The sequence below is a fragment of the Silene latifolia genome, chromosome X (genome assembly GCF_048544455.1).
Source record: "Silene latifolia isolate original U9 population chromosome X, ASM4854445v1, whole genome shotgun sequence".
NCBI lineage: Eukaryota > Viridiplantae > Streptophyta > Magnoliopsida > Caryophyllales > Caryophyllaceae > Silene > Silene latifolia.
In genome coordinates, this window is record NC_133537.1 from 345,306,407 (window position 1) to 345,319,462 (window position 13,056).

Genomic DNA, 13,056 nt, shown 5'->3' on the forward strand with positions numbered 1-13,056 from the left:
CGCATATGCATGCTTTGATCCGGGGTTAGCAGCCCTACCAAATGCTTATGAAAAATCAAAATAAGACCAAAAACTAATTTTAGATATAAACCCTAAAATTCAATTCAATTTTAGTAATAGAAATTAGGGGAAATGGGCAATGGATTTCGATAAAGGGAATGGGGAATGGATTTGAGTAGGGAATGGATTTTGTTCAAATAGAAAATAATTATGGTGTTCTTCCAAGTAGAAATTAGGGGAAATTTTTAGAGAGTGATGAGGAAGATATAAGATTTCAGGGTAAAATGATATGAGAGAGGTAGAAAATCTGGGTAAGTAAGCTATAACACAACACAAGGGTATATCGGTCATATTTTTTAAAAAATCACCGGAATCCTCAACTTGGCGCAATTTTTGAAGAAAAGTGTTATTATGGATGTAATTTACAAAAAAAATTATATAAGACTGTAATTTTCAAAAAGTGGTTTTTAAAAGGCTGTAATCAACAATTTTCTCTTAATATTAAGGTAAAAGTTAATTCTGTGAGAAATAAGCTGAACAAGCTGATTAAGGGTGAGCTGACATCAAGCCAGATGCAAGTACGCAAGTTCAGAAGTTCTCCGTAAGAAAAAGCCAGAAAAAGGAAGAATAGTAGTGGAGCTATTCAACGACGTCGTTGATTAAGGGTGAACCGATCATCAAAGCAACTGCTTCTCCACCAATTCAGTTACCCTGCTTCCCCAGTAAGTAAGTAAGTAAGTAAGTAAGTAATTAGTTGAAATTAGGGTTTGTAATAAAATTGGGGGAAATTGATTGAATAGAGAAAGAGAGATGGGAGAGAGAATAAGATGCTACCTGGATGTAAGCATTGGCGGAGAAGTTGAAGGAAGAATAGTCGTGGAGCTATTCAACGACGTCGTTCCCAAGACTGCGGAGAACTTCAGGGCTCTCTGCACCGGCGAGAAGGGAATTGGTCCTCATACCGGCGTCCCTCTTCATTTTCAGGTTTCCATTTTTAAATATAAATATATACATGCTTCCTTTTATGAGCTTGTTTCAACCTTGGCTTCATTTTATCCTACACAACAACACAGGGTTGTCCTTTCCACCGTGTTATCAAAAGCTTCATGATCCAAGGAGGTGATATCTCCGCTTCTGATGGTACCGGCGGTGAATCCATTTACGGTTTGACTTTCGATGACGAGAACTTTGACCTGAAACACGAACGCAAGGGTATCTTGTCCATGGCTAACTCTGGTCCTAACACCAATTCCTCTCAGTTTTTCATCACTACCACCCGCACTTCACATCTTGACGGAAAGCATGTCGTCTTTGGCAGAGTTATCAAAGGCATGGGTGTTGTCCGTTCTATCGAGCATCTTAATACTGCTGACAATGAGCGTCCCCTTCAGGATATTATCATCTCTCAATCTGGATACATTCCTCCTGGCTCCGATGACGGCACCTCTAATTTCTTCAACGATGGTGACACTTTTCCTGATTGGCCTGCTGATCTCGACCAACTCCCTCTTCACCTCTCTTGGTGGACTCATGCTGTTGATTCTATCAAGTCCCTTGGAAACCAATCTTTCAAGGTGCCTTTTTTAATCAACCTTTCTTTGCTTTCTCTTTTTTCTGCTCTCTCCCTCTCACCCTTTGTTTCATTTCCCCCCAGAAACAAGACTACACAATGGCTCTAAGGAAATACAGGAAGGCATTACGCTATTTAGACGAATGCTGGGAAAAAGATGGCATTGACCAAGGTCTTTTCTTTTACTAGCGTCTCTTTTTATATTGCTGTCAGGATTTATTTTCCACATCCATTTATATGTCTTACTCGCATGTTGTTCCTTGCAGATAAAAGTACAGCCTTGAGAAAGATCAAGTCCCAGATTTTCACCAACAGTTCTGTAAGCTGTCATTTTGCTAATTGTCGTCCACTTTTCACTTGTACCTTTACCCTTTGTTTGGGTAGCAACATGGGAGTGGAGGAAAATGAATCTCTCTATTTCCCTCCTCAGTCAAATAAATGCCCCTCCAACAAAAGAAAAATTTGGAGGGAAAACTCTATCATCATTCCCCCTCCCCTTCTCTTCCCTCTCTTTCCCTCCATTTTTGGTATCCAAACAAGGTCTTGCAGTGAACATAAAAGCCTTGTTTGGATACCAAAAAAGGAGGGGAGGGAGAATAGAGGAGGTAATTTTCCCTCCAAATCTTTCCTTTGTTGGAGGGGAAATAATTTGGCTTGGAGGAGGGAAATGAAGGGATTCATTTTCCCTCCCCTCCAAATCCTTCACCTCCATTTTGTTATCCAAACAATGGATTTCTCATCCCTCCATCCAAACACATCTAAAATGTTCATGATAATTGTCGATAAGGCATCATAGTTATGTGGTTTATTAGATGAAGAATTGTGAGACATAATTGGTTTTCAAATACACGAAAAACCTCTAAATTACATTGATGGTTTATCTAAAAGGGAGAAATGTCACCCAACCAACTGTCCGCTTTTAGTGAGACAAGCTTGAAGCTTTAAAGGTGATTACTATGTTTCTCGGACTCGGCTACAACTATAATGGGTACTTTTCCTTCAACAGGACAGATAGGACTCGGATATTTTTGAATTAGATAATCATGCTTTTGCCCTAAAATTTCATAGTGTCAGTAGTTCAGTACCCAATTACCCATGCCTGGTACTTGAAAGAAAATTTAAGAAAGTGAAACGCATGAGGAACATAGGGTGATTGGCGTACAAGAGTTTGATTTGTTCTGCATATGCGAAGCAAGCTTACAGCGGCTCAAAGGGAAGGCCCTTGCGTTCAAAATGTTCCGCTACCTCTTCGCTCCCAAGGCTGATGGAATTTTGAGTTATGTAGAGCTTCATAGCATTAAAAAAAGCCACTTTTCCTTTATGGCATGGTAAAAACAAAAATAGTATAATGAGTAGTATTAAGCTCACAATTTCTTTTCTTTTATGGCATGTTTAGGCTTGCAAGTTGAAGCTGGGGGACTTAAAAGGCGCTTTATTGGACACTGAATTTGCCATGCGTGATGGTGATGACAATGTGAAAGCTTTGTTCCGCCAAGGACAGGTTAGCTCTTGTAAAATGAGGAATAATGTATATTTTGGAGCCATAGATGGGCCCTGATTGTATTGCTACATCTCAAATTTAATTTCAGTTTCTCAAGAAATGGAAATGAATCATCCAATATAACATCCATCATCCCTATTGACGTACCCTTGTAGCATTATTGTACCGTTCATTTCTCTATGGCAGCAATATTTTAAAATGACACCGGCATGCTGTTGTGCTTATCTGCGCATCTATATTCAAGATCATGCTATTGAATCGGCTATTGCGTAATGGATTTTCAGCTTTTAGCGCTGATATTTTCCGATCTATAAGGGGTTGCCAAAAGTAGTTAATTGTTGCACAATACGGCAGATATTTGACCGATAAGGCCGATTATTGGCGATATTTGGTTCACCCATGACTAATAAAGCTGGCGGTAGACTGATAGAGCTTGTTTGACCTATATAAAAAAGGCTGCAATAAACTGCGAGATTGGAGCTGCCACCGCATTATAGCACACAACCGTGATTTGGGATAGTTAACAAGATCACGACCGATACTCTGATTTAATGCCATATTCAAGATGAACAATGATTTTGTGGAGGCCTAGAGCCTTACATGTTTAAGTAGTTATAATAGTAGTTGTAATGAAGAAATGAAGGATATGGCATGTCAAGAATCAACGACAACAAAGCCTTGGTCCAAATTGATTTGGGGCCGCTAAGATTAGCCGTCAAATGTAATTATGAGTATGATATGGTGAAAAAAAAAAGGAAAAGCTTAGAAGGATAGAGACAAGAGAAGGAATACAAATATGAATTATATGAAATTTTAAATTTATTCATCTTCGGTAATTTGGAAACCACCTCTTTTTGTTCCTAACAGAAGGGTAAGGTTGCGTACATCTGAACCCCCCCTCCCCCTACCCCGCAATTTGCGGGAGCCATTGAGGCACCGGGGTAATGTTCTTGTTATTGTATACGAAATTTTAAATTTCAAAAATGAAAATCAAATATAACAAGAATAAGACCGTATGTGTCACATATGTACGTACTGGTTGTTGACATTTTCTACACTATTATCTCTGTAGCTTTTTGAGCTCTTGTGGTTCTTGCTGTTCAACTAATCGTAGGAATTGGAATTGGAATTGCTCGTGTTTTGACTTTTGAATGAAATATGTATGTGGTTACTCCCCAGGCACATATGGCACTTAATGACATAGATGCTGCAGTAGAAAGTTTCCAGAGGGCATTGGAGCTGGAGCCCAGTGATGGTAAGGGATAGTGATTGTATAAACCTACGTTGTTTGTTTGCTGTTTTTCAGAGGAAGTATTATACATAAAATTTGTCTGGTGCCATTTGGCATCAAGAGCTGTTTATTTCATAAATACTAAATAGAACTACCTGTGTTCAGCTGGAATTAAGAGGGAGTTGGCGGCTACCAAGAAGAAGGTATATTCTACAGCTAGCTTATTAACTAAAAGAGAGAACAGAGGAGGTAAGAGGAGTTTTACAGGGGATTGGTTTGAATGCAGATTGCTGATAGACGTAATCAAGAGCGAAAAGCCTACTCTAAGATGTTCCTGTAACTCTCCCACTATTTCATCTATGGTGTGATCATGACTCAGTCAGATTCCTTTTCTAAAAAGGTACTACTCCGTACTCTGTATTAGGTTGTGATCTGAATCTTTGTGTATATATGCTATTTGATTTATATTTTTTCTAAAGAGCAAGTGATTTGAGCAATTTGGTTACAGTATTTTTATCCAGCTTTGTGAGCTATTATGAGATGTCCAATAAATTTCTAGATTAACGCATTACCAACAGCATCACCCTGTATGCTGAACAATTCTGTGTGTTTTGTAGATTTTAGAGCAGTATCTAATGCGTTGGATAATGATGCATTAGCTTGCCTAAATCTAATGTTTTTTGTCCGTTGTGGGGTACAGTTTCCGTTGAACTAACGATGGAGGCAATTCAGATGACGCCTGCGCAAGCTCTCGAAACATAAAGGAGAAACAAGAAAAATACAACGGTTTTTTATCAACTGAATTTTATGCAGTTTTGAGTTTTGATTATTCAATCCATTTGTATCAGCATTTTGAACTCATGTCTAAAGCTTCTTTTGGTAGAATGTTGGTGAACCAATGAGCTGCAAAATTTTATGTGACCTATTCTTCATCTGGCAGATGAATGAAGTACTCCCTTTATTTCATTCATTTGGGTTATTTGAGCAGCAAGTTTTAGCGGATGAAAGAGAGTGAAGATAATTTAGTCATTCTAAATGACAAGGTAGCACAATGGATTCATTAAAAGTGAAGTTGGTGACATTTTTTATTGATTCTAAAATTTCATTAGGATACAATAGCTAGTTTGACCATTAAATTTTTATTTGATCAAATTCGCAATAAAGCATTAATAAAGCCAAATCAAATGGGCAGTGAAGTTTGTTTCATGCTCAAGGAGACAGAATTCCACTCTTACCACTGGAAAAGAAGTGATATTTCTAGTGGCGGGTGATCAAATGCACAAAAAAGCATAAAGAGATTTAAAATGAATGGGCATCTCAATTCTCTGATCATATCAGCAAACCATGCATAATTGAGCTCAGATTGTAGTATACAAATTTTTGCAACCAGTTCCAGTGAAAAAGAAGGTGATCATTCAAAGTTTAGTAAACCGTACAAACTATAAGTTGTAATTAGCAAGCCCCAAATCTCGAAGTGCGTCAGTTGCAGCATCCTTGCAATTCCCATGGCTTTTTCTGGCTTTTCTAATGATTTGCTCCACACCGTTGTCGAGCAAATTTTTCCTGTTTATAGATTGAAAGAAATATGAAGCACCCTGGCATTTACCAATGCATCACAATGAAGCTGGACAAGTTGGCATTTACCTATTTTCTGGGTTTCTGACAACAAGATTTCGTATCATGAGACAAGCATTCTTCTGCAGTTGCTGAGAAGCTGGAAATGTCTGCATGACTTGTATTGCTAAATCCCCTGCTCCCGCTTCCATAGCACGAGTTGCGTGATTAGGAGATCTTAGACAAAGCACGCTGATAATGTACATAACCTGTACAAGCATATAATTATGACTGTTCTACCATCCACCACAATTAAACAGCAAAAACAAGTCACCATTACCAGTATGCAAGAAAGTATAAGGTCGAGCACGGCATAATAATATATTTCATGGGAGTATCCAAATGCAATATGGGATACCAAATAAAAAAAAACTACAAGGGTTCCGTTATCATAGCACACTAAGCTTCAAATCTATATATTGAGAACTATGACTTTAACGGTGTACATTAATATTTTTTTTTTTTTTTTTTTTTTTTGACAGAGGTGTACATTAATATTTGAACAGCATGTTATTCAATATGTATGCACAAAATGACACATTATCAGAATCTAATAGAGGATAACCCTGATACACAATTCAGTCCTGTAATCACCAAGCAACTGGCGACCTCTGAGAAGAAAATGACATGATAAGTAATTTGGTATAGTAATAAAGAAAGCAGATGAGCGGTGCATAGATATCCAAGGATTTCTTTCATGCCATTCATTTCCACGAGTTCTTAAATTCCATTCCTATTGTGATATTGTCTGACCACAAATTCTCATTATAGACGGGAGATATCCGTCTATAGTTATAGACGGGCCAAATATTCACCCACTTTAAGCATAAGACAAGGAACAAATTGCATGGTGGGGCCCAAAAATGTCACCACTTTAAGCATATTTGACCCGTCTTTCACTTTAGACGGATATATCCGTCTATAGTGAGACTAATTGCTGTCTCACTTAACAGTACCAACCTTGCTCAACAAGTACATCGGTGGCTTAAAAAATGAAAAAAAAAAAAGGTGCAATTTTAAAGCAGGATAACAGATGACCTTCATACAATCGAAGATGACCAAAACAAAATTCTACATAATTTTTATATGCCAATAATCTGAACAAGATTGCAGCCAAAGAAAGACCAGAAAACAAATTCATCAGTAGAGGTAGCACATGCACATTCATTACCTCTTGTATCACCGAGGGATCATCTGCAAATCTAGCAGAGAGTCTAATCAGTCTATCTATACCTCTTTTCTCCACTATAGCACTCTTGTTATGGTCACTTCCTGCCAACTATTCACATCATACATCAGATAACGATGAATAAAGCTGATGATACAATTAATGGATTGGTACAATAGAGATGTACAAATCATAGGCTGACAGCCAGATAGCCAGTCAGTCCGGCCATAGTAAAATATAGAACACAACACAGACACAATTTAGATCTTATAGCGTTAAACAGTTAAAGTAACAGCTGTATACTTGTATCATAACAATAAAAGTTGTCTGTGCAAAGCTTTTAAAACTCAAGGAAGATTTCAGAGGGATCTGTACATTTCCACACATTATCTGGACTCTAGAAGTCTAGAAAATATGGTGGTCTAGGATGGATGGCTTCCTTCAGTAGTATTATTTTAGTTTATAAAGCTAGTTGTGCTGATATATACAGGGCATGGGAGGAAAATACCCGTATCTAGGAATACGGAGGGAAGCAATCCGGTTTTAGTGAGCTTGCCAAGAAGAGAAAGAGAGTCGCTGAGAGTCTTCCTCCTTATCTTATAGGAAAGGAACTAACGAAGGGAGTTACCAAACTTTAAGAATCAAAGTGGATGCGGCTTGGACAAAAGATAAGAGGGAGGGTGTAGGGTTTCTTATGCTTGATACGGCTGGAATGAATTTTTTTCCAATAAGGGCACAGTTTGTGAGCTGAAGGTCCCTTGTGAACAGAAGCACTGGATATTAAGTTGTGTCTTGACTCTTGACTGGGCCTATAGGGAGAAGGACTTCCATGTGGATATCTCCTCCGACTATCTTCAGCTCCTGTTGCAGCTTCTTTAGGTTGAAGACGTAAACCATAGCACCGAAAGCGTGATTAAGTGTATCCCTAATCTTTCCTATGCCTTTCGTTATCTTTCTGTTAGTTTTATTCCTCGTAAATTAAATAGGGAAGCTCATATCTTCTCTCACAGAACTAAAAAAACGGTAGACTTTCCTGTTTACTTCTGATGAAAAAAAAAAAAAAGAGGTTCCCCACTTCCCCTAGCCCCAGCCCCCAGCCCCCAGCCCATAGTGATAGTTAAGAGAGCCATGTTTCTTTAATCTATCAAACAGATTAAAATTAATGGAACAAGTATAGATCCAACAAGGTCTATTGAATTCCTAATCAGCTGAGACTGGTAGAGTACATGTTTTCAAGATGAAATCATTTCTAACTGGGAAGTACTGCGTGCAAAAATAAGGTAGGACTCATACAGGCGCAGAAGTCACATATGCTCCCCAAATAAAGAAGGCGCTTGTTGAATTCAATTAATTGGGATGGAGGGAGTAATTAATTAGCTTATTGAGAAACAAGAAAGGATTAGTTTAGATTTTAGATCAATATGAAGAGACGGAAACTTGCAACATTTCATAGTTTCTGTACCTATATTCCACGATAGCAAGGGAATGTCTCTCAACCTTAATAAGCGCCTCTGATATTATTTTGATTTTGCAGAGGCAAAAAAACTTTGCACTAGTGACGAGGATGACCCAAGTATGCGTACAACATACCTTACACAGTAGAGAGCAACAAGATCGGGCCACAGCCGTGTTGTATTCTTCACCACTGTCATCAATACATTGGAGAACAGCATCAATGCCGCCCTTATCAGCGACGGATCTGCAAATATCATCCTGTGATCACATAAAACAAGGTATAAATCTGTAGAATAAGTTTGAAAATACTCCCTCCGTCCCGGTCAATTGTTGTCCTTTCGTTTTGGCACAAAGATCAAGGAAAGAGGTGAGGGTCAATAACTAAATGACAAGTGGAACAAATTGAATGAGAATGATCAAATTACTCATCAAGTTCATTCTTAAAATAGAAATGACAACAAATGACTGAGACACCCAAAAATGGAAAAGGACAACAAATGACCGGGACAGAGGGAGTAAGAGTTATTATGATGAAAGACAGGAATATATTACATTGACAACAACGGCCTTAAGAGCAACAGATGCTGAAACGAGGCTAGATGAAGTAAGACCCTGGCGAAGGGAGTTGGCAAGAGCGTCAGCAATTCCAAGCTTGGCAAATCGGCGAGCATATCCGAAGACCTGAAAGTAAAAGAATTACTTAGTTGTTGGTATTAAAAATAAAGAAAAAAAGCAGGAAAGTAAAAAAGTGTTAGTACTTGAGAAGCAGCAACACGGTGATCATCAGAAGTCAGTAAAACACGAATAGCGTCATAAAGTGCAGCGGGAATGGTGGGCGGTTGAATATGATTAAAAGCATTGATGATGAGTTGGTCGACATTAAGGTTAACAAAGGATTCCTTGAGGATTTCAGAGCCGGTTGCAGAGGCAGCAATCACAGAAAAGCAAGCATTCAGCAAGTCGACTGAGTCTTGTTGTTGTTGTTGTTTTGACAAGATAATAGCTACGATAATATCAGGCCCACCACACCTTGCAAAGGTTTCATTACTTTGGACATCTGTATGTAAGTAGTGTATGTATATTCAATTAAATGAAACAGAAGAAATTAATTAATTAACTAATTAAATGATACATACCGCGTAGCAAAGAAGATAGAGCGGAGAGTGCAGAAATGACAAGTTTAGGATCGGAAGAGGTGGAAAGCTTAGAAGAGATGGAAGTGAGAGTTTCAACGGCGCCGTTTCGAGAAGCGATAGCAGCGTCGTCAGGAGCAGCACAGAGAAGAGAGAAATGGTGGAGCAATGTCACTGATAAATCATCTTCCTTGAGTTTATTTAGAGTCTCAAGTACGGGATGAGGAGTGTCGGAATCGGAAGTGATGATGCCAGAGAGATCCACGCCCTGCAGAGTAAGTGTTTCGATGGCATCTTCAACGGCTTCACTCCGATCCAACCCCAATTCTTCAACATTCTCTCTCACTAATTCATCGAACGCTTCTTGAGATATCTTCGTCTTCTTCCCTCTTGTCGCCCCGCCCATTCTCCCCGTACTTTCTCTCAACCGATTCAACCCCACCCAACCTTCTATTTGCCTTTTCTTCTTTGCTCAACTAGAGAAGTCCTATGACTTCTCAAATTTCAAAAATAAAATTAGGATCTCAACTCTTTCTTAATTGCGAAAGTAATAATTGACTCAATTACTTTGTTTAATTGTGAGATTAAGCCCTTTAAGTTTTAATTGGGTAATTAAGTCCCATTAGTTTGACAAAAAGTGTAATTAAGCCCTATTAGTTTGACAAAAAGTGTAATTCAAACCCTTTTCCAAAATATCATGAGAAATTGAATTTCTCATACTACAAAACAAATATTTAACCTTAAATATAATTAGATTTTGGAATATATATATATTTTTAATTTAAAAATTGATAACTAAGAAAAAAATAATGTAAAAATATATATTTTGAAACTAATACACAACATAGGATTTTTTATAAAAAAATTTAAAAATCTAATTCTTTAAAAAGGTCTTTCTGAGTTTTTCTTCTAAATTTTTTTATCAATTCTCAAAAATTGTAAAAAAAAAAGGGGGTGTTCCGGGTGTAATTCCAGAGCAAGTATAGTTACCACCCGTGGCTTGTTGAATGATGTCTTGAGTTGAATTCTCCCTTTCTTAATCGTTCCTCTCGGCCTCTCCTGCAACAATGAACGAACTGAGGGCTTGGCTTTGAGCCAAGCGTACCCACTCCGACGCCCAAGTCAGTAAACTTAGATGTATAAGTTGTATACTAATTGGCTAGGAATATATTGTAGAGAGATAAGGAAGATTATACCAGATGAATAGTGTATTTAGGTCAAGTTGTGTATTTCTGGATTGGATGGGATCCTTTCCTCAATGAAGGTTGAGGAGTATTTATAGACTTCACCTTTTGTCACGTAGTGGCCAAGTGGCCAAGTGGCTAGCAGGTGGAAAGACTGATCTACCCCTCGGCCGAGGGACCTATGGTGGCCGGCGGGCGGCTGGTGACCCGCCGCCGAGGGGTTTTGGATATGAGTACGCGGGTATGTGTCCCATTTGGCGAGGTTGTCATGCCGAGACCAGTGACCGACGATGGCCGATGGGTCGATCGGCTAGGCTGTCTAAGTCGTTGACTTGCTGTGGACATCTTTGACCTTGCTCAATATGTTGACTTGGTCAGCGGTGCAGAATATGCCCCATCAGGGGGAAAAAAAATAAATTTGCCAAAAACTTGAGAAATCCCTTATAATAGACTTTATTTCGACTACAAAAGTGTTTATTTCTTGGTTTAATTATTTTGGCAAAAAATAACGATCTTTCTACAAAAATTTATATATAAAAAAAAAAGTTAACGGTATGAAACATAAATAACATGCAAAAAATATATATAGAGTTTTTTCAGGAGTTTTAAAATTTTCATTTTCTTTTCTAAATTTTTAGCATTTTTTCCCAAATATAATTTTTTTTTCTACAAGAATATATTATAATTCTGTTATTTGTATTATTTTCTGTAATTTGATTATGTAGTAAGTTAAATATTTGTATTTGTGGTATGAGATATCAATTTCTCATGAGATTTTGAGTAAGGGGTTGATTTTCACTTTGTATATAAGTTAAGGGGCCTAATCACTCCAATTGAAACTTAAGGGGTTTAATCTCACGATTAGACAAAGTTATGGGGGTCAATTACTACTTTCGCGCTTTCTTAATTTAAGGGTAAAGTTGTTAATTTTCATATCTTATTTTGAAGGACTTGCTTAGATGGGGGCTAAAAGGGGAGTAGTGAATAGGAGACTGATATATAAGGTACGTTTTGCATGTTTGGTATAAGTATAATTATTCACCTCCTAAATCTATTACTTTTATAAAGAAGAAATACATTAGATTATGTATATCAATAACATTTGTATGTAAATATTGTGATTAGACCTGGCAAACAGATCGGGTCGTGTCGGGTTCGTGTTCGTGTCACATGTAAACGGGTCACAGACCCTCCTTTGACATATGGGGGATTGCAAAGTCATTATGACCCTTATATTTCATAATCTGGACCATAACTGATTAAAGTGTTGTGAAAATGTAGTTGAGTTTTATTGGACTATAATCAACAAATGCTTGCATAACGGAATTCACTAGATCAACAACTGACCTAGCTGCTTTTTTTGACTGTAATGCCCTAAAATACCCAAGGTCATTACAATTTAAATCCGGTGAATTAGGAGGTTGAAAAATTAACTCAATGTTGAAACCATCTGCATTTGCAACAACCATGAAATCTGGATCATTGTTCTTTATACGCGGCCTTACATTATCTTGTTGTATGAATATATGTTTACTTGCTCCTTCAGGCCATTTACTCTTGATTGCTGGTATCATTTGTTCTATGATGCATTCTCTTGTAACTTGTTTTGTGATTGAGTCAATTCGCTTTGTCTCTAATGTTCCCCTTGCCTGTTTCTACTTGCCCTTGCCGCTGGTTGTTGTTTTGTGGATGGGAACATGCCAATTTTTCCATCAAAGAGTAACTCCTCATCTTCTGAATATATTGGCCTACTAACTGCACACATAAACATGACTTTTGTGATATACCTCTTTGATTGACAACTCATATATGACAACTCTTCACCATCAACCACATAAAACTTGTGACCATCATAGGTAATGTAAAATCACTTCTCATCCATGTGTATAATGTTGTTTATCTCAGCAAATTTGAACTTTGTGACTGGCATTGCATTTAAATCTACAAATTTTTGTACTACCTGTTTAACTACTAAGCACTTCAAAGCATGGTTCATTATGTGAATCTTGTTTGCATCAGTGAGTTGAGGATGTAGTGTGCTTGAGTGCTATTTAAGCAAACCTTCAAAAACTCATGAGTGGATTGTTCCCACTGAAACTCATGTGTTTTCAGACACCCTGACCACGGTGTCTCTTTGACCCCATTCCAGTGCTTTTATTTGCTCCATGTCAGGTAGTATGCGTTTCCTATTCTTGTTGCC

At 37.8% G+C, this 13,056-nt stretch overlaps 2 protein-coding genes across 6 annotated transcripts; one reads left to right on the plus strand and one right to left on the minus strand.

The window, feature by feature from the left end:
- Nucleotides 1-559: 559 nt before the first annotated feature.
- Nucleotides 560-5,268, plus strand: LOC141619812 (peptidyl-prolyl cis-trans isomerase CYP40-like). 4 transcript variants are annotated; one of them, XM_074436834.1, is made up of 10 exons: nucleotides 635-722; nucleotides 801-984; nucleotides 1,074-1,574; nucleotides 1,655-1,742; nucleotides 1,837-1,889; nucleotides 2,967-3,071; nucleotides 4,251-4,326; nucleotides 4,468-4,505; nucleotides 4,589-4,702; nucleotides 5,003-5,268. In XM_074436834.1, the coding sequence occupies exons 2-9, from the start codon at nucleotides 811-813 to the stop codon at nucleotides 4,640-4,642; spliced, it is 1,089 nt and encodes a 362-aa protein (XP_074292935.1). In that variant the 5' UTR covers nucleotides 635-722; nucleotides 801-810; the 3' UTR covers nucleotides 4,643-4,702; nucleotides 5,003-5,268. The 4 variants fall into 4 exon arrangements, with proteins under 4 accessions (XP_074292934.1, XP_074292936.1, XP_074292937.1 ...); XM_074436833.1 differs by having other exon boundaries at nucleotides 560-984; XM_074436835.1 differs by having other exon boundaries at nucleotides 563-984; nucleotides 1,837-1,884.
- Nucleotides 5,269-5,600: 332 nt separating this feature from the next.
- LOC141619811 (uncharacterized) lies at nucleotides 5,601-11,800 on the minus strand. Of its 2 annotated transcripts, XM_074436831.1 has the most exons (8): nucleotides 11,754-11,800; nucleotides 9,676-10,202; nucleotides 9,298-9,596; nucleotides 9,092-9,220; nucleotides 8,675-8,797; nucleotides 7,088-7,195; nucleotides 5,947-6,125; nucleotides 5,601-5,865 (listed from the first exon to the last, which is right to left on the minus strand). In XM_074436831.1, exons 2-8 carry the CDS (start codon nucleotides 10,076-10,078, stop codon nucleotides 5,742-5,744), a joined length of 1,365 nt encoding a protein of 454 aa, XP_074292932.1. In that variant the 5' UTR covers nucleotides 10,079-10,202; nucleotides 11,754-11,800; the 3' UTR covers nucleotides 5,601-5,741. The 2 variants fall into 2 exon arrangements, with proteins under 2 accessions (XP_074292932.1, XP_074292933.1); XM_074436832.1 differs by lacking the exon at nucleotides 11,754-11,800 and having other exon boundaries at nucleotides 9,676-10,209.
- Between the last annotated feature and the right edge of the window lie 1,256 nt (nucleotides 11,801-13,056).